This window comes from Haliotis rubra, unplaced genomic scaffold, assembly GCF_003918875.1.
Source record: "Haliotis rubra isolate DU_JTF1 unplaced genomic scaffold, ASM391887v1 Scf100, whole genome shotgun sequence".
In the NCBI taxonomy this organism is placed as follows: Eukaryota; Metazoa; Mollusca; class Gastropoda; order Lepetellida; family Haliotidae; genus Haliotis; species Haliotis rubra.
The window spans coordinates 156,067-179,910 of NW_025764893.1; the positions used below are offsets into that span (position 1 = coordinate 156,067).

The 23,844-nt window shown below is 44.5% G+C and overlaps 1 protein-coding gene across 1 annotated transcript; it reads left to right on the forward strand.

Moving 5' to 3' along the window:
* The first annotated feature begins 1,418 nt into the window (after positions 1-1,418).
* LOC124266864 (mRNA export factor GLE1-like) lies at positions 1,419-21,886 on the forward strand. Its single transcript, XM_046701675.1, has 14 exons — positions 1,419-1,610; positions 3,068-3,192; positions 5,085-5,280; positions 6,858-7,006; positions 7,344-7,402; positions 7,627-7,640; positions 7,967-8,034; positions 8,479-8,750; positions 9,977-10,104; positions 11,357-11,411; positions 11,924-12,033; positions 12,188-12,394; positions 19,851-20,041; positions 20,693-21,886. Exons 1-14 carry the CDS (start codon positions 1,530-1,532, stop codon positions 21,144-21,146), a joined length of 2,109 nt encoding a protein of 702 aa, XP_046557631.1. The 5' UTR covers positions 1,419-1,529; the 3' UTR covers positions 21,147-21,886.
* The last annotated feature ends 1,958 nt before the right edge of the window (positions 21,887-23,844 follow it).

Genomic DNA, 23,844 nt, shown 5'->3' on the forward strand with positions numbered 1-23,844 from the left:
AATTACTTGAAAACTATCAAAGATGTGTTAGAAGGTATTAGTTTACAAGAAAGCTTAACAACACAGTTTAATTAAAATCACGAAAACAATTCTCAAATGCATTCATATTTAGGTGAAATGCAACTTTTTCAGAAGAGTTAAATTGTCCTATTTTCGTCCAAGCCGAAATAAACCAATAACACAGATTTAGATGTCCAAAAGAAAGGTTAAAATAAAATTCTGGTTTGAGACAAAGATAAACCATATGAAGTCACCATTTTTCAACGATTAAAACAAGAAACAATTGTTGTAGAATGTGTAAAATTGTATAATAGTCATTCCTATCATTTCAGTCTTTTACAACATTAAATATTTTCTGCGGATTTGCATTAGCAGTATCAATCGCCAAAACACAGCAATTTTAAAGCAGTATTTGCATCCATTTCACATGTAGAATGATTCTAAAGGGTATAAAGAGAGCCTAGGATGCATGATATGATACATAAGTACGAGAAATATGCCACGATTATTAGCTGAAGAGAGAGAAAGAGCCATTGGGGTGGTGCAGGTGGGGTCAACATACAATGCTGCTGCCAAAGCCCTCGGATGCCATCCCGGTTATAAGACGTATCCAGGGCTTCAGACAGACTGGGGTTCCCGTAGACAGACCAAGCAGTGGACGTCAACGCATTACAACGCCAGCTGAAGATAGGTACTTCCGTCATTAAGGAAGGAGGGTAACGTTTCTTTTGGCGTATAGTGTATAAGTGGTTAATAGACCCCGACTTGCAACTGCACATATATACCCCGCCAAGTTAACTGTTAACTGCTTGCCGTAGCTCGCGAACAATGTAATGAGGTTAGACATAATTTCCGAGAACTTTATACCCCTCTGGCTCTACCTGGGTAGCGACATTAATAGAAATTGGTAATGCTACAATTATGTAAGAAATTATTAATATCTTGTGAAACCAGCTCCATTCAAGTATTGACAATTATATGAAAATACCTTCTTTTATTAATTGTTTACATATATATTTATCATTATTCAGTCTGATATTTTTCGGTATTCCGTAAAATAGAGTTTGTAAAATATTTCTTCAAATGCTCATGAAATCTTTCTTTTGGTTTAAATCTTTCCAAGATCATGTGTGAAGCGGGGTTTGACTGAAGATTTTACTAGCGCATCACTTGTCATTGTTCTATTTTAGAGTTATTCGCTCTTGAATAATCAAAAAGTGTAACTGATGCGAGTCCTTAAACAGATTATAGTTTTGTCAAGTCAGTTATATATAATGTCAAGGTGAAAAGGGCATCTAATGATATGATTTTTGTTTCAAATATGTCTTGTTCCGATAAACTTGTTTTTAAGCGCAACTGTTTGGAAACACTACGAAAATAATATGCCGAATTCGTATTTGTTTTCCGCTACATGATTTACAATTAGACGTTCAAATCTCGTGAGACCGAATGGAACCGAGCAAAGGATGAATTAACAGACGGATTTAGAACAGAAAATTATTATTTCTGCTGTCACATCATTCACCATCATGGGAGTGGCTGACGAGCTGAAAAAGACCAACAAAGGACTCCTTCGGTATAAGCGAGAGCTCAGCTCGGAGCTCGTGCAGGTGCGCTAATAATCATGATAATAAGCCCTTCCATATTGTTGCATCATTTCGGTTCTAAGTCAATGATCAATGACAACATTCATGGTCTAATAGTTTAATCAGTGGTTAGCCCGTGTGTTTAGGATCCATTACCCCTTTGCGATTATTGTTGGGTACACTGTTATTATGAAAGACACCTTCAAGAGACCATAGGCAGGAAAGATTTCAGCCCGTAACGCCCGTTTTTTTTTATATTATTCTATGCCTAAGAATAGATTTTTGTACAGAAAGCCTACCAAAACCCTAACTGTAAACCGGGTAGAATGCACTTTACCGGGCGCAGCCCTCGCTGCTCCCTTTACGATCCTTAGGTTTAGGGTTAGGCACCCTTTACGATCCTTAGGGTTAGGCACCCTTTACTATCCTTGGGGTTAGGCACCCTTTACGATCCTTAGGGTTAGGTACCCTTTACGATCCTTAGGGTTAGGGGTAAGGGTTAGGGTTAGGGAACCCCAGCAGCGCTAATTAATCTGAAAAAGTGCGCCCGGTAAAGTGCAGTTCTCCCAGAATACATTTCAAGCGAGGGTTACGGCTATTTTAACCTGCATCCAATCTGTACACATACGCATGCTGGAGCCACATTTAGGAGATAAACAACATGTGTTTGCAAATTTCCGGGTGTTATTGACTAATTGAGTATTTGAAGCATGGGAATTCATTTGGAACTGACAACATTGGCCAACACATAATGCTTATCGACATTGTAAACACAAAAGTAAACCAAAAGGTCCACACACGTTTTTGTGTCTACACTCATTGAGTACAGCTACAGCAGTGAAATGTCATCAGCCGGCCATTTCGGCTGTCTCCCATGGTGGCATCTGAAACTGCTCATTTGTGACGGAAGTACTGCACTTTACCGGGCGCACTTTTTCAGATTAATTAGCCCTGCTGGGGTTCCCTAACCCTAAGGATTGTAAAGGGTGCCTAACCCTTAGGATCCGTAAAGGGTGCCTAACCCTAAGGATTGTAAAGGGTGCCTTACCCCTAAGGATAGTAAAGGGTGCCTAACCCTAAACCCTAACCCTAAAGATCGTAAAGGGAGCAGCGAGGGCTGCGGCTGGTAAAGTGCATTCTAGCCTTTGTGACGTCATTCAGACTTTACGTCACCATATGATTTGAATGACGTCACCACTGCTGACGAGGTAACAATACAATGGTGTGTGCGATGGTTGTATGTATTATCATTAACAAGCAGCGAATGGTCTTGCAATTTCTGGGAATCGAATACCAATTGATCATGTTTTTCAACCAATCAGATTAAAGAACACAGTGACTTTTGGTTTACAATTCTACCTAAAACCCTGATTCCCCATGTCCTCCTTCATCATATAACTGGCATATTACTGAAAGTGAAGTGACATGGTTAAATCACACTCATTCATTTTCCCAAACTTAAATGATTACTATTGTTTCAGAAACTAACAGATGAGGTGTCTGCCCCTCCAAAGTTGTTTATCTATCACCCAGAAAACACGTCCTACAGGACTGAAGGCAAGGTTGTGCCAAGTCTGCAAAGTCCAGATGAGAAGCAAGACAAAGGGTAATTACATAATGTTTGACACATCATGTCAGTTGATTCTGTATTCATGTTACTATGACTTTAGCCACTTCTGATTACCAATGTAAATTTATGTTGCATTACCCAATAAAGACTAGTCCCAATGTTTTCACACAATGTCCTTTTCCCCCACATCAGGGCAATTGTACTTGATACGTGGATACATGTGTACATAGCGTATCATGAGCCTTGTGTACAATATTAATAAGGCCACTGACTTATATAGCACTGAACTGCACTCTGCACGGGCATGCTCTAAACGCATACAACATAAATGGACGTTATTACTCCACATAACCCAGTCTGCCTTTGAGACGCTAGAGGGGTTAATAGTCATTTGATTTCGCCCACCAGGTACCCATTTTCTGCTGGGTGAACAGAGACAATATTGAACGGACTCACTTGCCTGAGGTGAGACCACATGTGTCACGTGTGCTTCGTTGTGGGGTAGGACAGATGTCCTAGAAACTCTCAGGAGTCAAGCTGCCAAACATGGTCACCCATCCAAGGACTTTCCATGACCAACATTGTTATCCCCCGCAACGCGTTTTGCGGGGGGTATTAAAATGGACTCCGTCCGTCCATGCACATTTGTCTTTTCCGGAGCAGAACTCTAAAACCGTTCAATATTTCTTCACCAAACTTGGCACATACATGGATCTGGTGGTGTACTGGTGCCTTTTGGTAGTTTTGGAATTCTGAATTAAATATTTTTGGCGTTTCCATGGCAACAAGTTCGACTTTGACTGAAATTGGTGGTAGTGCTCTTTTCCGGAGTAAAACGGAGCATAACTCTAAAACCGTTCACTATTTCATCACCAAACTTGGCACATAGATAGATCTGGTGGTGTACTGGTGCCTTTTGGTAGTTTTGGAATTCTGAATAAAATATTTTTGGCGTTTCCATGGCAACAAGTTCGACTTTGACTGAAATTGGTGGTAGTGCTCTTTTCCGGAGCAGAACTCTAAAACCGTTTAATATTTCTTCACCAAACTTGGCACATAGATAGATCTGGTGGTGTACTGGTGCCTTTTGGTTGTTTTGGAATTCTGAATAAAATATTTTTGGCGTTTCCATGGCAACAAGTTCGACTTTGACTGAAATTGGTGGTAGTGCTCTTTTCCGGAACAGAACTCTAAAACTGTTCACTATTTCTTCACCAAACTTGGCACATAGATACATCTGGTGGTGTACCTGTGCCTTTTGGTAGTTTTGGAATTCTGAATTAAATATTTTTGGCGTTTCCATGGCAACAAGTTTGACTTAGCCTGAAATTGTGGTAGTGCTCTTTTCCGGAGCTGAACTCTAAAACTGTTCACTATTTCTTCACCAAACTTAGCACATAGATTGGTCTGGTGGTGTACTTGTGCCTTTTGGTAGTGTTGGAATTCTGAATAAAATATTTTCTGCGTTTCCATGGCAACAAGTTTGACTTAGACTGAAATTGGTGGTTCTGCTCTTTTCCGGAGCAGAACTCTAAAACCATTCACTATTTCTTCACCAAACTTGGCACATAGGTAGATCTGGTGGTGTACTTGTGCCTTTTGGTAGTTTTGGAATTCTGAATAAAATATTTTTGTCATTTCCATGGCAACAAATTTGACTTAGACTGAAATTGGTGATAGTGCTCCTTTCTGAAGCAGAACTTTCAAAACCTTTCAATACTCTCCTTCCACTTTTCTATATACACACCTAAATATTTGACATAATCATAACTAGTAGACATAATCATGAAGAGTATTTTGCCATTGCGGGGGATATTGATGACTTTGTCTTCTTGTTTAACTTGACCTGAGCTCTATGCACACCACCACCACTACAATACTGTATTGCTCTAGTATCATAACTCCACTACTTATTTAACTGTTCCCAGGAAAGACGAAGTTGCAGAGAAGGATGTCTCCGCCTCCTCCAGTAAGGCTGTTGATTGGACGGGAGACTGCACCGAGGAGGACAAGCCTCTGCCAACCAGCCTGAAGCTGTACACATCACCTCCTGTGTCCCCCGACTATGGCCGCACCAGTTTACAGATCCGCCACTTTGAAGTCATGTTTGAAAACAAGGCCAAGGTCTGATTGGTTGATTATTCATAAGGATTTTGACCTATGTTCTACTTTATGTCGCAGTGAATATTTTTACCTAACATTGATTACAAAGCAGAAAGGAACGTTTATTACACTCAACTGCATTATTTTATCAGTTTTGTCTTGTGAGCTTTGTTGCTAGATTTGCTCTAATATCTTTGTCTGGCATTGAAGAATCTGTTAAGTAATGGTGAAGGTTAGATACTTCATGGATGACGGCTTCTGTATTACATTAATATGTGACCGCCTCCGTGGTGTAGTGGTTAGAGCGTCCGCCCGGAGAGCAGAAGGTCGTGGATTCGATCCCCGACCGCGCCATACCAAAAGACGTTAAAATATGGTACTTGTTGGTCCCTGCCTGGCGTTCGACATTAATGGGTACAACAAGGACTGGTCGGCTCGGAGTCAGTATAATGTGTCTGAGTGGGGTATTCATGCTTCACTGCGGCATGGTATCTCAGTGGGCTAGCACTATAAAACCAGCTTAAGTCTGGGCTAGTACAAGCAGCCGCACATACACATACACACGCATGCACGTCGTCATATGAGCGAAATATTCCCAAGCACGACGTAAAACCCAATTTCACCTCACCTCACCTACATTAATATGTGACGTTTCTGTAATGATTCATCTTTCCTTATCCTGACTCATACTTATTGCTTAGTGTGGTGGGGTAGAATAGCGGTTAAAGCATTGGCTCGTCATGCTGAAGACCTGGGTTCGACTACCCACATGGGCACAATGTGAGAAGCCCATTTCTGGTGTGCCCCCGCTGTGATATTGCTGGAATATTGCTAAAAGCGGCGTAAAACTAAACTCACTCACTCACTCACTAGCTTATCTTCCCTTTCTCCTGTGCTACAGTGGAAACCTCTGTCCAATGTTCCCAAGAACAGTTTAAAAATAGCTCACCCCAAATGGGCCTCTCCCACGCCTGTGCACCAGCAACCCACGTGACAAAGTGGTAGCTGATCACTCTCACCATATTCGCCCTACAGGACGGTTGGGAGGATTCCCTCTGTTCACTATCCAGGCTAATCCTGGTTTATTTTGGCCCATCCATGTCAAGCAAGAGTGCGCCTAACTCTGATTACCGTATTTGGTGTATTTAGTGGCCCCTCCCTAAAAAGGGTCACCTGCCAGAAATACATTGCTTGCAGAGCACCTCCTACCCCAGTTTTAACTGTCAAATTGCAATACTGAATGGTATTGTGATCAACAACTGAACGACGTAGTCTGTATAGGTAACAGAGACGAGCGTCAACCTGGCGTCAGTCTTTGCAATACCTATTGATTGACTGATTGTGATTTTAAACCTCTTCCGAATTAAACAGCTTATCGACCTTGGCCCCGTTTTACAAAGCTCTCACAAGCCTAAGATCTCGAAACTTTTCTCGTAGAATTCATACCTCCTACCGGTATGTTACAGTATAGAAGGTACGATTCTACGAATGCTACGAGAAAAGTTACGAGATCTTAGGCTTACGAGGGCTTTGTGAAACGGACCCTTGGCCCTGACTATAACAGATACAGTATTTCACCCCCGCAGTACTGATTCCAGGACCTGATTGAAGCCAAGAGGAAGCAGTTTGAGAGGAATGAGCAGGAGCTGCAGCTGATGGTGGAGCAGAAGGCGAACCAGCTGGAGGAGAAGCAGCGTGAGGAGATGAGGAGACTTTACGAGCAGACGTCCAGACTACAGCTGAAAGAGTATGTCACATGACCTGTGGTGACCAGTTGCCCTGGACCAGGTTGAACTTGCTTATGTTAATGATGATCTGAACCTTAGCAACAAACATGGCAACTTTCATTGAGTAGTGTGATGAAATTGGTGAGGTATTTAAGAAAGTAAGGATTTTCAGCGACAGTATACACTCTCCGATAATGAACAATGCCACACACTCTTAAAACTGCAGCCTGTGAAGATCTTCGATAGAATCGATCTGTATAAGAGGCTGACTTCGTTGATGCATGTCAAAATGCATTGATCAATGCTTATCCACTCACTCACTCACTCACTCCATTTCTGTTGTGACTTGTGCTTTAGGAAAGCTGAGAAGCAAGAGGATTCAGCAGATGAGAGACAGCCATCGAACGAGGAAAAAGGTCGGTAGTTCACAATAGTTGAAAATTTTTGTTTTGTATTGAATTCAAGCATATTTTATACCTGCTGTAGAGTTACTTTGAATTTTTTTTGAGTGAAATTATGTCTGTCTAAAGCATCATTTTTAAAAATGATGTCCTTTCCTAAACATGATAATAGGAGCCTTGATCTCATTCATTTCTATACCATTGGTAAACTAATGTCCCATCACATATCTGTTGATCAGGTTTTGTTGAAAGGGTGATATCAGTTATTTGCTTAATGGGTCTCAAAATATAATTTGCACGGATTTCCATGTAATTCGCAATGTTCCAGGTGGCTTTGATAACTAAGGCTGTAGCACACAACGAGTCACATGACTGGTTACCTTGGTTACATTAGGCTCGTTTTTATAGTATTGTCACTAATTATAAAGTCTGATTTAACATCATGTGTCTTAGTCAGTGTAACACAAGCTGGCATAGTTATCAGGCCCAGTTATACAAAACAAAGTGTTAGTTTTGAAATTTAATACAAGGAAGGTGTATCAGGTGAAATTTTGATTGTTGTGTTTCTTTCCTTCTAAGATTCAAGATGACAAACTGCTTGAAGGAGAGAGGAAAAAGCTGCAATTGCAGGAAGAAGAAAGGAGAAGGTAGGCTACTATCGACTTAATATAAATATATCGGTCGTCATATTAAATGGTGACCTGTGAAGATCCAGGTTAAAATTTACCTTAAGAGTCGCTGACTTAGTTGACACATGCCATCTTATCCTGATTGCATAGAGCAGTGGTTGTGATGTTGATTACTGGATTGTCTGGTCTAGATTATTTACAGACCCTGCCATATAGCTGGAATATTGTTGAGTAAACAATAAACAGAATAAGAGTGAGTGAGTGAGTTGGGTTTTACGCCACTTTTAGCAATATTCCAGCAATATCACGGCGGGGGACACCATAAATGGGCTTCACACATTGTGCCCATGTGGAGATTCGAACCCGGGTCGTCAGCGTGACGAGCCGACGCTTTAACCATTAGGCTACCCCATCGCCCCAAACAGAATAAGAACAAATAAAAAAGTGAGCGGTGTTTTTCAGGAATGAGCAAGAAAAGAGGCAAGCCGTGTTGCAGCAGTGTTACTTAAAAATCAAACAGACTCATGACAACCTCACAGCTTTGTACGACAACTGTAAATACAAACAGCACCTGCCAGAGTCAGCTCAAGCTCCGAAACAGGTGTGTGTGCAGATCATGGCAAAGGCCGACAGCATGATGAAGAAAGGAGATCTGGCAATGGAGGAAGTGCAGGGGATGAGGAACCTGATGGAGTACTCCAAGAACACATTTGACTTCATGGTGAAACATCTCGGTATGTCAAGAGCATGTGTGTATCTGTGGTGAAATATCTCTGCGGTGAAATATCTCGGTATGTCAAGAGCATGTGTGTGCGGTTTCGGTATGCAGAGCATGTGAAATATCTCGGTATGTCAAGAGCATGTGTGTATCTGTGGTGTCGGTGTGTCAAGAGCATGTTATGGTGAAACATTGGTATGTCAAGAGCATGTGTGTATCTGTGGTGAAATATCTCGGTGAAACATCTCGGTATGTCAAGAGCATGTGTGTATTCATGGTGAAACATGTTGGTATGTCAAGAGCATGTGTGTACTCATGGTGAAACATTGGTATGTCAAGAGCATGTGTGTATTTGTGTATTCATGTGTGAAACATGAAACATTGGTATGTTGGTATGTGAAGAGCATGTGTGTATTCATTTTGAAATATCTAGGTGAAACATACGTCAAGAGCATGTGTGTATTCATGGTGAAACATATTGGTATGTGAAGAGCATGTGTGTATTCATTTTGAAATATCTAGGTACGTCACGAGCATGTGTGTATCCATGGTGAAACATGTTGGTATGCCAAGAGCATGGGTGTATTCATGGTGAAACATATTGGTATGTCAAGAGCATGTGTGTATTCATGGTGAAACATATTGGTATGTCAAGAGCATGTGTGTATTCATGGTGAACATATTGGTATGTCAAGAGCATGTGTGTATTCATGGTGAAACATGTTGGTATGTCAAGAGCATGTGTGTATTCATGGTGAAACATGTTGGTATGTCAAGAGCATGTGTGTATTCATGGTGAAACATATATGTCAAGGCATGTATGATTCATGGTGAAAGAGCATGGTCTGTATTGTATTCATGGTGAACATATTTGTTTGTCAAGAGCATGTCTGTATTCATGGCGAAATATCTTGTAATGTCAAGAGCACGTGTGTATCCATGGTGAAACATGTTGGCATGTCAAGAGCATGTGTGTATCCATGGTGAAACATCTTGGTATGTGAAGAGCATGTGTGTATTCATTTCGAAATATCTAGGTACATCAAGAGCATGTGTGTATCCATGGTGAAACATCTTGGTATGTCAAGAGCATGTGTATTCATGGTGAAAATTCTAGTGAGGTTAAGGCCTTGTGTTCCTGATAAGTGTAAGATGTGCCAAGAGCATGTGTATCTGAATTGTGGCTCAAGGGCTACAAATTATCTAGCTTATACAGCAGTACAACTGTGTTTGCTCTTTCAGAGGAGGCTACAAGAAAAGGCAAAGCAGAGGAAGCTGAGCTGGCCAAACAGCAGCAGCAGAAGCAACAACAGCAGCAGCAACAACAACAACAGCAGGCACAGCAGAAGGCAGCAGCAGAAGCAGCTCAGGTAAATTAGTGACATTTGACATAGAACTTTGAAAACTATCCAGCAGTTTAGCTATGGAATGATCATCGTACAAATGATTTAAAAGAGTTCCGATGAGGACATTTGAACATCGCTTTGGGGCTATAAAGTATAAGTATAAAGAGTTATTAGATGTTCATCCCGCTCACCTCAGTAATAAACCCCATCTTCTCTATGTACCTATCAACAAATGAATTTTCTGTGCATGATTCCTTCTGATACGATATGTCATACATGTACTGGTAGTCCTGTGAAAAATGTTTCAGCATTTGATATACTCAGATGCAAGGATCAGCTTTTTATGTAAAAATGGGGAAAATACCTTCTGCCTTCCATCCTTGAATATCTGGGTTAGTGTTGGTCTTCAGTAACCCATGCTGACTTGGTTGACAACTGTCATTGTATCCCAATTGTGTAGGTCAATGCTTATGATGCTTATCATGATGTTGATCACTGGATTGTCTGGTCCAGACTTGACAGGGCTCGATTTAGTGCTTTGTTACTTGCACTGGTGCAACTCAGTATCACAAAGTGCAACCTAGTTATTAGTGAAAAGTGCACCATGTGCAAGTCAATTTTTGGAGAAATAAATCAATAAAAGATCTAAGTATGTCAGTTTATTTTTCTTCTAAACTTTGAATAGCTATGGCAGCGAAACATTGCCATTTATAGACACTTCTTGGCTATGACAGCTCTTGTAAACAGGCATCAGCTGCGTAATTGTGTTGCTATGATTTCATGGGTACTACATCACGGAAATATGTTTATGTGCACCAAAACCTCTGACGGTTTAGCGCACTACATTGCAACTGGAATTTGGCTTGTGCAACTAGGTTTTTATCTTAATTTGCACCTGGTGCAAGTAGGTTAACATCCCTTAAATCAAGCCCTGCTTGATTATTTGTAAACAGTCCACATTATGGCTGGTATATTGCTAGGTGCTGCATTAAGTAACAAGCAAAAACCAAAAACACCTGCCTCCCTATTTTGAGTATGTATGAAAATCTAGTAATTATTGTGTGATCATTAATTTTGATCATGGAGATATTTGTTGTATATCTGTATGGATGGATGTGAAATGTTTGAAATGACATGGTCTTAAGCTGTGTTATTTTCAAGCTAACTAGCAGACCAATCAGTTTTTGGATGACGTGAACTCTTTCCATAATACAGTGTTCATGCTTTGCGGCTCTTTTGGCAATTGTTATCTCTGTGTCTTATGTACCTGTTGTAGGCTGCATCTGCTTCGACCCCAGGTGTTCCAGCAACTACAGGAACTCCATCAGCAGGTAGGTTGGGATGAGTGAGTGACTTCAGTTTTATGCCGCTTTTGGCGTAGTGGTTAAAGCATTTGCTTGACATGCTGAAGACCCGGTTTCGATTCCCCATTTCTGGTACCCCTTGCTGGAATATTACTAAAAGTGGCATAAAACTAAACTCACCCATTCACTCACTTTCATGTGTGCTCATTCTGTTGATCACTGGATTGTCTGGTCCAGACTCAATTTAATTACAGACAGCCACCATATAGCTGGAATATTGCTGAGTGCGGCGTAAAACTTAACTCACTCACTCACTCACTCACTCATGTAAATTTCCTCACTAACTTGTCCAAAATATCACATCTGTACTACAATCTTTAATATTCTGAATTATTCTAGAAATCTAAACATGTCTATAACCTAAAGTTATAGTGCGCAGTTTCTACACAAAGATTTTCCAGTTTCAAAGTCCACATTTCTTGAAAAATAGATCACTTGTGTTTTGGCTCCAAATTAATGGATATTGTTGCATGTTTCAGCTGCAGTGAGACAGAGTGTTATTGATGAAGTGGTGACAGAGTATGAGCTGTACAAGGCCAAGCTGGATGACATGACCAAGTCACTTGCTGCGTTTACAGCTAACACACAGGTAAGGCCTAACAAGATGATGTGAATGGTCCAGAATCAAATACTAAGTATACCAAGCATTAATTGTGTTTTGTTTTTTTTAAACAAAATGGATTCTTGGTTGTATGTCATTAGAAAGTTGACTCTAACAAGTCCAAATTTTCTGTCATCCCCAGATGAAGAAGTATCGGTTTGAGCTGCAGAAATCTGTGAACACCCCTATCAATTCCATAGCCCCAGTGGACGGCTCCAACCTGAGGGACAAACTGCAGAAACTCATCCACCTACTTGGGGGACACCAGATTGAGGGGAAACATGTGTCTGCTAAAGATGCACCAGAGGGAATCCCCTTCTGCAAAAACCTCATAGCAAGAATGTTTGTGGTAAGAACTTGCTTGCAAGAGATAAGATTACATTTCTTGCAGGTATACTTCTAACACCATTGCCTTGACTTTATCTATCAAACTGAAGTTAGAGTCACGATAAATTCATTTGTTACTCTAACATGTGCTTGAAATATATTTGTCAGTTTGCTAAGAGCCATATCTATGAAGATCTGGGCTAGAATTGGTCTTCAGCAACTCATGCTTGTCGTAAGAGGCGACGATTGGGATCGGGTGGTCAGCCTCGCTGAGTTGGTTGATGAATGTCATCATGTCCCGGTTGTGTAGATAGATGCTGATATCTGGAATATCTGGTCCAGGCTCATCTACTTACAGACTGCTTACAAATAACTGGAAAATTGCTGAGTGTAGTGTTAAACAAAAACAAAAAGGAAAGACGCCAAGAGCCAAGTTCACATTAGTATGCTCAAAAGTTCTGGCACAGACTGAAACATTAATTCTTTTTCATAGAGATCGTCCTTGGGGTACATATTATGCATTTTCAGGGCTGAAAATGTCCTGTGACAGTTGTATCAATGTTTTTGAATAAAAAATATTGTACAATAAATAAAAATCTTTTTATTTATTATACGGCCCCCACCTCGTGGAGTTACCTCCCGTTGAGCATGTGCACCAACTGGGTAAGCACCTAGGCCCATATCATAATTCCTTCTGCTGTCACTGCCGTATACGGATGTGCCGTGCAGAGCTGAACTCTTTTGAAGTTAAGAGACTGATGTCTGGGACACCACCACCTGTATGTATGGTCTTTATATTGTCCTTGAAAGGAACAGTAAAGCTTTGCGGTCGGTTGTCTCATAATTGTGACTTTGTATTCCTTATTTTACGCTAACTTTCCCGTGGTTTACGCACATGTTGCTATTCCATGGCGGGAAGTTTTGCGTGCCACGTGGTTGTAATATTGCGTTTTATCCAACTATTTCTTCCCGTGGTCGCCTTCACGTATTTTTCAATGTTTTCTACGTGTATATTATGCTGCTGGTCCGCTACCCCTGACACGTGCGAGATATGTATGGGCTTGTCCCCCGGAGCCCAGAAGAGGCGGGCTGCAGACATTCTTTGCTATCGGGAAATGCGAGAGGCGAGAGGGGAACTGACCCAGGTCCCCCCGTCTAAAGCCAAAAAGACAAAAAGTGAAAACAGAAAGGCTAGATCGCGCAGTCAGTCGCCTACAACTGCTCCTAGCGGTTTCGACATGTCTCTAATCACGCAATTATTCCAGCAGCACATGGACTCGGTGAAGTCCTTTGTTCACGAGTCGGTTGGAGGTCTCCGCCAGGAGTTCCTCGCCCACTCGGAGCAGGGGACGGAGAGTCTGGGGATGGGATCGCCGAGCCCGGCTCGATCCCTCGGCCTGGAGGCGTCTGTTGATCCGTTGCCTCTGGCTTCGGGTCCGGACGCCTCGGCTGCCCCGGAGGGCCCGGCTCGATCCCTCGGCCTGGAGGCGTCTGTTGATCCGTTGCCTCTGGCTCCGGGTCCGGACGCCTCGGCTGCCCCGGAGGGGGAGGCTTCGCTCCCAGTCCCCCTCTCGGAGTTGGCGCAGGGTCCGTTGAGGATTCCTGAGGTTCCGGTCCCTGCGCCGTCCCGCCCCATGAGAGCGGAGGAACCAGTTTTGCCTGGTCTTCCTCCTGCGCCTCGGGACCGGAGTTCGGGCGTGGTGTTGGGCACTGAAGCAGCGCGCTGCTTCGGTTCTTCCCTTCCCTCTGCGTCTGGTGCTCGGCCGCCCACCGAGTCGGGGTTCGGGTCCTCTTCGGGAGGAGACCCAGCCTCGGACTCAGGCTCGGGCGCCGAGTCCATGGACATTGGGGAGGTCGAGGAGCCGGAGGGTGCCTTCCGTTTCTCGACCGCTCTGAGGGAAGTCCGGCTACGCATTGCCGAGTACATTCCCCAGGCCGCAGTGCCTACCAGCCGTTCGGATTCGACTGAGTTCCGCTTACCAGGCGAGGCGTTTGCCCCTAGGCAACCCACGCAGATGCTGCTCCGCATTCTGCCGTCCTTGGTGCGGGACGTGGTGGATCCCCTCTTGGGTGGGTCACGCCTCCGCTTTGACTTGCCAGAGCTTGTCAGGAGGTACCAGCTGGGGGAAGATTCCCTGTTGTTCTTCGTGCCAGTGGTCGACGAATGTGTGTTCACTTCGGTCGCCCTGGGGGGAGGCTCGGCTTCCTCCGGAGCAGCTCCGGCTGCCAGGCAAGGGCGTTTGACGCCACCTTTTGCCCTCGCGGGCTCCCCCCTGCAGCATGCTTACCGGACCTACGAGGAGGTTTACCGGAACGCTATGCAGCAGGGGCGGGTGGTGGTCCACGAGGCCTACCTCTCCTCGATTCAGAGGTCGGCCCTGGAGGCGGAGGGGCACGCTGGAGACGTTTCTCAGCATGTTCTCCTCCGTCAACTTTCTGAAGTGCAGGCCCACCTCGCGCGACTCCTTGCGGTCGGCCGCGTCGACGGTGATGTGCGCAGTCATGGGGATGCGCAAGCTGTGGCTGTCGACGTCTCGGTACTCGGCGGCTACACAGCAGACCTTGCTGGCCCTCCCCTACCATCTGGGAGCGACGTTGTTTCCTGGGGCCCTGCAGGTCATCCGGGAGGCTGCTGCTGCAGCTACCTCCTTCAAGGACTCCAAGGCCTTGTTGGAGCAGCCGCGGGCTTCTCGCCCCTGCGCTCCCGTTCCGGCTTCCTCCTCCGGGGTGCTGCCTACTCCCGAGTCTGCTGGCTGGCTTCGGCCGCTCGGCAGGGGTAGGCGGAGGAGCCGTCCCGCCAAGGGTAAGGGCAAGGAGCAGTCCTCTTCGACTCCCAGTCAGCTCCGCTACTCGGGACCACTCACGCACTCTTACCCAACATCCCAGTGGGAGGCCGCCTCTCCCTATTCCTGCCGGAGTGGGAGAAGGCTACGAGCAACACTTGGGTGCTGTCCACCGTCAGTGTCGGCCATCTACCACTGTGGAAGCGAGGTCCGCCAGACTTCACCGGCATACGCCGCATTCCGGTGCCGTCATGTCAGGTACGGGCGGACATACTGCACGACGAAGTCCAGGCTTTGCTGGACAAGTCCGCTATCGAGCGCATACCACTGGGCGAGGAACAGGCGGGATTTTACTCCACGTACTTCCTCGTTCAGAAGGAAGACGGCGGGTTCCGTCCCATTCTCAACCTCAAGGGGTTGAATCGCATGCTCGAAGTTCGATCCTTCAAGATGGAGACACTGCGCTCGGTGATCTCCTCTGTTCAGCCCGGCGATTGGCTCACGTCAATCGGCCTCAAGGATGCGTATCTGCATGTGCCCATACATCCATCGTTCAAGCAGTACCTTCGGTTCTCTTACGACTGGGTGTATTACCAATTCACGGTGCTCCCCTTCGGCATATCCACTGCCCCAAGGGTGTTCACCTAGCTCATGTTAGTGCCGGCTACCCTCGCTCGTTGTAAGGAAGGCGTTGTTACCCTTACCTCGACGACTGGTTGTTTGGTGCACTGACACAGCCAGCGAGCCTAGATTCTACTCACAAGGTGATAGACATTCTAGTTCGACTGGGGTGGATCATCAACCTCAAGAAATCCGACATGGTACCCACCCAGGGCTTGGTTTTTCTCGGGGCGAGGTTCCAAACTCACAAGGATCTTGTTTCCTTGTCGCCCGACCGGGTCACCAGAGTACGGGAGATGGTGTCTTCATTCCTCTCCCAGCCCCAGGCACCAGCACGGACTTGGCTCTGTCTACTGGGCCATATGGCGGCACTATCTCTGTAGTGTGGCGGGCGCGGTTGAGGATGCGCCCTATACAGCAAGCTTTGGCGAGTCTGTGGGCTCACTCGGAGGACCTGGAACGGAGTCTCACAGTCCCCGGGTGGTTGTCTCCTCACCTTCAGTGGTGGACCAATGTCGGGAATCTCTCCAGGGGGGTCCCCTTGGAAATCCCGACGCCAGCTCTTACAGTTCAGACCGATGCGTCCCTCACGGGCTGGGGGGGTGTTCTGGGCAGTCTGTCGGCGTCCGGACTCTGGTCGAAGCGAAGCCTCCACCTTCACATCAGCGTGTTGGAACTGAGAGCTGTGCGGTTGGTTTTCGAAGCGCTTCGAGAGCATGTCCAGGGCCAGGTGGTTCGCGTCTTCAGTTGGACAACCAGGCGGCCATGTCGTACATCCTGAAGCAAAGGCGGACGCGGTGTCCCGAAGCTCCTCCGGGAGACATGGGACTTTATCCTCTGGTGCGACCAGTGCAATTGTCAGGTACTCCCTGTTTATCTCCCGGGGCTGGAGAACTTGCGAGCAGACGCTCTCTCTCGCCGGATCCTGGCCCCCGCACGAGTGGATGCTCGACCGGCAGATATTCGGAGTTATCTCCCAGTTATGCAGGGTCGTCCAGGTGGATCTGTTTGCGTCCGGCGGGGCCGAATCGGACACCCGTGTTCTGCTCTCGAATACCGGACCGAGGCGTTGGCTGCCGGCGCCTTCCTCCTGGATTGGACGGGCAAAGTGCTCTGGGCGTTCCCGCCGTTACCACTCATTCCCCGTGTCCCCTCACAGCTGTCCACCCAGCCAGCTCGGCTGCTTGTGCTACTGGCACCGCTTTGGCCGTCACAGAGCTGGTTTCCGGTAATTCTCAGGTTTCTGGCTCAGCCTCCTGTTCTATTACCTTTGCGACCGGACATTCTCACTCAGAACGGCGCGCCACACCCCAATCCACAGATTCAGTGGGTGGCTTGGCCTCTGTCAGGTCTAGCCTCGAAGCACGCGGAATTCCTGCAGCAGTTGCAGACACAATTCTGGCTTCGAGGCGGGATTCGACAAACATTCAGTACGAGGATAGGTGGTCCAGCTATGCGCGCTGGTGTTCAGAAAGGGGGATTGCAGATCCCTTTTCTGCGGATTTAGTCCGAGTATTGGAGTTTTTGCAAGCTCGTTTGGAAGAAGGCCTGGCGGCTTCGACCATTCGTAGCTACTCCACCGCTATTTCCACTTTTCACACCCCTGTCGATGGTGCTCTTCTGGGGCAGCACCCTCTCGTAACAGCGCTTTTTAGCTGGCTGACTAAAAGCTGACACTGATCGTGTCAGTATTCGCCTCTCGGATACTTACCGCCCGCAGGTCGATCACGCTTTCCATGTGACAGCTCCTATCAAACTTCCTACTCTTACCCAGCCTTCCACATCAGGGACCTCTCCTACGAGCACTCACCCGTTGGATGTCCGTAAGACTCTCAAGGTCTATATCAAACAAACACAGGGGATCCGTACGGGTACCCAGCTGTTCTGTTGTTACGGTGGCGGGAAGGCTGGTGTGCCGGCGAGCAAGCAGACTTTGTCTCGCTGGCTCGTCTCGGTTATTTGTGCTGCGTATCAGGCTAAGGGCAAGCCTCCCCCTGAGGGGTTGAAGGCTCACTCGGTCAGGGCAGTAGCCACGTCAAAAGCTTTTGCATCGGCACTCCCCATTGAAGAGATCTGCTCTGCCGCTATTTGGAGCCGGCCTAGCACGCGTTTATTCGGCACTATCAGCTCGATACACATTCTCGTAATCGTGCGAGCTTTGGCCGTTCTGTTTTCTCCTGTGGACAGTGTCCTGCCACCCTGACCGAGTGAGTCTTGGTTCATTGGTTTTGTTGACGCTGCTGTTCAATATTGTGTTTTATTGACATGTCCGCTGCTGGGTGTATAACCTCCTTTCGATCCTCTACGGAGACTATGGTCGGTCGTGAGCGTTTTTCCCCCCTACGGTGCTCTCTAATTGACCACAAGGTGGGTGGGGTTTGTTTACATTCGCACCATGTGCGAATTCTTATGCTAACCTGCGAGGTTGTCTATGAGTACATTTCCTCCCTGTCGGTTACCCTCCCATAATGCCTCTCGCGGAAGCGTAAACCGGGACATATGACAGGTGAGTGATTATGGCGTCTGTTACATTATTCAGATTAACGATCGCTATTTGTGTGTGCTTTGACAGAATTCCCTCCTCCCTGGCCTCCGGTCTTTGGGAGTCTGTGTTTATGCATAATATGTACCCCAAGGACGATCTCTATGAAAAAGAATTAACCAAACCTGAAGAGGTTTTCAATTCTTTGAAGAGTAGTCATCCTTGGGGTAGGGCCTCCCGCCTCCCCGCAATTCTGTTCACTGATTATTCAGCAGAAGGAATGATGATACGGGCCTAGGTGCTTACCCAGTTGGTGCGCATGCGCAACGGGAGGTAACGCCACAAGGTGGGGGACGTATAATAAATAAAAAGATTTTTATTTATTGTACAATATTTTTTATTCAAAAACATTGATACAACTGTCACAGGACATTTTCAGCCCTGAAAATAATATGTACCGCAAGGACGACTCTCTTCAAAGAATTGAAAACCTCTTCAGGTTTGGTTAAGTTATTTAAGTGTGGTGTTAATAGCAAAACATTTCATGCATGTATTGCAGAAGTAGACAGCAAAGGTGAAACGTATAGTTAGGGGGCAATTGGAGACTAACATATGCTCATGTTATCTGAACAGCTATATCCTGAAAATGATTGTACATGTTGCCTTCACCTGTGATGATCCCGGTTGACACATTTCCATATCCCAATTAGACCGCCTCAGTGGTGTAGTGGTTAGAGCGTCCGCCCGGAGAGCGGAAGGTCGTGGGTTTGATCCCCGACCGCGTCATACCCAAAGACGTTAAAATATGGTACTTGTTGGTCCCTGCCTGGCGCTTGGCATTAATGGGTACAACAAGGACTGGTCGTCTCAGAGTCAGTATAATGTGTCTGAGTGGGGTATTCAAGCTTCACTGCGGCATGGTATCTCAGTGGGCTAGCACTATAAAACCATCTTCAGTCTAGGCTAGTACAAGCAGCTACACATACACACGCATGCACGTCGTCATATAAGCAAAATATTCTCAAGTACGACGGTAAACCCAATTTCACCTCACCTCCATATCCCAATTGCATAGATTGATGCTCATGCTGATGATCACTGGATTGTCTGTTCCAGACTTGTTTATTTTTTAATTTACAGACTGCCGCCATATAGCTAGAATATTGCTGTGTGCTGCGTAAAACAAAAAAACAGACCAAACGAAAACATGTTGCCTTCACATGTGCACCTCCAGATTTTCCCCTCCTCTTCAGTTTGGAATTGACCATGTCAATGAATGAGTGAGTGAGTTGGATTTTATGCCGCTGTTAGCAATATTCCAGCAATATCATGACAGGGGACACCAAAATGGGCTTCACACATTGTACCCATGAGGGGAATCGAACCCGGGTCTTCGGCGTGACGAGCAACCGCTTTAACCACTAGGCTACCCCACTGCCCGCCGATGTCAAAATAACAATAGGCACTGGGCTTACCAGTTGTCTCTTAGGCAGCCAGAAACTCCTGAACACAGGTTTGAATCCAAGTTTTCCACTGAATTCTTGGTTTGTCAATGTATCATGTGTCATGTATCTTGTAACATTCTCTTGCAGAGAAAGGGAGAGGAGCAGGTCTCGTCTAAACATGAATCTGCATTTGCCATCGCCATGGTAGCAGCAGGACTGTGGCTAGAACACAGTGATATAGGGGACCTGATGATGGCACACTTCCACAGCTTCTGTCCCTACATTGTGCCGCTCTACATACCCAAAGACAGCAGTATGTCATCACAGGACTACCACAGGTCAGACAATATTTCACATCACCCTTGTTTTTCATTAAACCTTTCCTTATAACTTTGATATGAGCAAAATGAAAACTGGATGGGAGAATGTAACAGGCAAGGCCATTTAGCTCACTTCACATTTATTCAAAATAGGGGAAGTGGGTAAGCCTGGTGGTTAAAGCGTTCACTCATCATGCCAAAGGTCCAGGTTCAATCCCAGAATGTATGAAGCCCTTTTCTGGAGGCCTCTTTTGTGTTCCTTGCTCTGAAACTGCTAGAAGTGGCATAAAAACCATGCTTGCTGACGACAATAAAAAGCATGTAGCTGTCGGCGTCCAAAAAAATCTTCTTGTTGATGAACATTTCTTGAGCATTACGTAAATGTAGATTTGGGGTAGATTTGCATAAGTTTGTCAGTAATATTATTAACTTCTTTTCGATTTTCAGAATGCTAGGATTGAACATTTCTTTGAGCATTCCAAGGAAAAATTAATCCACAGTAGGATCTTACTTAAATGTAGATTTGGGGTGGGGATTGAGTCTGAAACAAGTACAAATTTACAGGATTTGGTTCTCTTAGTTTAGAATTTCTTAAAGGATATATCTTGGTTTCTGAAGTGGATTGCGTAAGTTTGTCAGTAATATTATTAACTTCTTTTCGATTTTCAGAATGCTAGGTTACAAAGTTGATTCTGACGGAACGATAGAAGCTCAGGACAAGTTTCTGAAGAGGATGTCCGGCATAATGCGACTGTATACCGCGATTCTTGTCTCATCTCCACCAAGATCAAACGCAGTTCACCCACACGGGATAGAGCACGCCTGGATCTGGTTGGCACGAATTCTCAATATGGATCCTCAGCCTGACATTACAGCGACCTTGACCTATGATATGCTCCAGGTGACAGGTCACACGCTGTTCAGTGTGTACAAGGTTCAGTTCGTGAAGCTGCTGTTCCTCCTCTACAAAGAGTTCTTGCCCAAGCTGAAAAGTGTGTCTGTGGCTGGGGGACCGGTAGCAAGACTTGAGCAGTTCCTCGAAAAAACATTGAACAAGTTTAAGATGAAGCAGATTATGCCACATCCGGATGGGTATCTCGCACAAAACTTCTGGTTTAGTTGATGATGGAATATGGGTGCTAACATGACAGTCGCTGTATTTTCCTTTCAAGTTACAGGAAGCAAGCTGGTTGTAGAGGTGCAAGATTGATACTTGATTGTGGAAACTGATGCTGAATTCTGGAAATTCAGACTGGTATACTGGAAATATTTTAATGAAATTTTGTAAATTAACTCTTATAATGCCACATTCAGATGGATGTATCATACAAAACTTCTGGTTTTATGATGATATTAGGGCTACTTGTAAGTCAAGTAGTGTTTTTTTAAACGGTTCAAGAAAGAAATATCACAAGTTGACATTGATACATGTGGAGTACTGACAAAATGAAAAATGATTGCCTAATTGTCCTACATATTTTCAATTTGAGCAGACGTGGTACCCATTCATAACTTTGAAACTGATAGACACCATCCCTGTTAGCCCATTGTGTAACAAAGGCTTATGACATTATATGTGAATAGATCTTAAAAGTTCCATAAGCCAAACCTTTCTTGTACAGGATTACTAAATGTTGTCAGTTGTCCATGACATGTGTATGGTTGTACAGTGAACATCAGAATGAGATGCAAATGTTCCAGCAAAATGAATTATGATGAACTTGATGATGAAGATTTTTCACAACACTTTTTACGAGGTACTGTAAATAGATTTTGTTCGTAATGTGAATATGAAGGCAGTTTTTGCAGTATCATGATGTAAATATGTGTTTATATGTAAATATAAATTCATTTTTAAAACTTCTTGTCTCTTTTGCAGTCTGTACAATAATAAGGCCACTTTTGTATATAGCAGTGAAGTCCGAGCCGCATGGGCATGCTCAAGCTGCCTGTGAGGTACTAGATGGTTAATAGTCATATGACCAATTCCACCGGGTACCCATTCACTGCTGGGTGAGCAAACTCACTTGCCTAAGGTGACACCTCATGTGTCATATGTGCTTCACTGTGATCAGGACAGAAGTCCTAGAAACTATCAGGACTCGAGCTGCCAAACATGGTCTCCCATCCAATGTTATGGATCTGAAAGACTGTTGCATCATAAGATCATTGTAGGACATGAATTGGATCCTGCAAATCCTGGAGCCCAGATGTATCCCAGAACGTAAGAAGGGAAGGATGAAACGCATTGATGATGTTATGATTATTGATGTATGTTCGGGTAGCCTATTGGTTGATGCATATGCTTGTCACGTCAAAGGGGGTGGTGGGGTAGCCTAGTGGTTAAAGCGTTGACTCGTCACGCCGAAGACCCGGGTTCGAATCCTCACATGGGTACAATGTGTGAAGCCCATTTTTGGTGTCCCCTGCCGTGATGTTGCTGGAATATTGCTAAAAGCGGCGTAAAACCAAACTCAGTCAGTCAGTTGTCACGTCAAAGACCTGGGTTCGATTCCCCACATGGCACAATGTGTGAAGCCCATTTCTGGTGTCCCCCGCCGTGATATTGCTGGAATACTGCTAAAAGCAGCGTAAAACCATACTCACTCACTATTGATTTTATCAAGGCATCAACTTTGGCAGTTTAACAATAGACTGCTCACTTGCTACACTGATCGTTTAAACTATCACAATACTTTTGAACAGTAAGATTGCTCCTGAAAGTTTTACCAGTTGCTCAGTCATCCGAAACGAACAAGCAGTTATTTGAAAAATATTTTTTCCAACCTAAATATGATCTGTACTCTTTTTTAAAGTGAGATTTTTGTGACTGAATCAACTCATGTATACCAATCAGAACCCCATTCTTTGGACCGCCATTAATGTGAGAAATTATAGTTCCTTCTGGATTATGGTTGCCTTATTCCTGTGGTTACCAGACACATGCAGAAAATTACAAATGAAAATTCTTTCTAAGCCATAGTTGCCTTTGGTGGTATGCCCTCACATACTGCAGAATTATCTCCCCTTAACTCATGACGTCATAGTGTTCTATTTGAACCTCACAAACTGACAGTATGTGCTTCACACAGGATGTGTTCAGGAATTTGGAAAGTGATTTTCTTCTGTGACTGCTGTGCAACACCTTTCGTGTGATTCTCAAGATCAAGTGGTCACTTTGGTCAGTAAAACAATTAGCTGCTCAACAATCGCATTTATATATTTTTTGTGACTTTTTGATTGTGACTCATGTCTTCCAAACATAACCCCCACTCTTTGACCCGCCATCAGTGTGAGAAATCAACTGCCTCCCATGAAGTATACTAGGGAGAAACCATTTGATTGTCACGGATTGTTCAGGATTATATTTAAAAAAAGAAAAAAATCAAATCCCTGCATAATTTAAATTAATATATAATTAAACACATGTATATTTGGGAAAACTAATTAATCTTAAATAAATGCTAATCTCAAAATCAACAGTTGCTCCCTTTTTAATGAAACCAGACAAAGGGAAAAGATGGTTCAAAGTAGATCCTTAGTTCCTCCATAATTCAAATATATTTTGAAGACACTCATGAAGGCTTTCTCAATATCACGGACTCAAACATCCAACTGAAGTACTTTTTAAGTATCCCAACACAAATGCAATACTTTTCCTGTAGAAGAAAGTTTTCTTTCAATTTCAAGTAATACCCTGTAAAATATGCTTGGGGTTTATTAGCATAAAAAAAGCATCACATCTAAAAAGTATCAGGTGAAGTGAAATGGGGTTCAACATCGTACTTAAGAATATTTCACTCACATGACGACGTGTATGA

Coding starts and splice junctions, on each gene's coding strand:
- LOC124266864 (XM_046701675.1), top strand. CDS start 1,530: ATGGGAGTGGCTGACGAGCTGAAAAAGACCAACAAAGGACTCCTTCGG. Junction 3,193..5,084: donor GATGAGAAGCAAGACAAAGG/GTAATTACATAA, acceptor AACTGTTCCCAG/GAAAGACGAAGTTGCAGAGA. Junction 12,395..19,850: donor TCATAGCAAGAATGTTTGTG/GTAAGAACTTGC, acceptor ATTCTCTTGCAG/AGAAAGGGAGAGGAGCAGGT.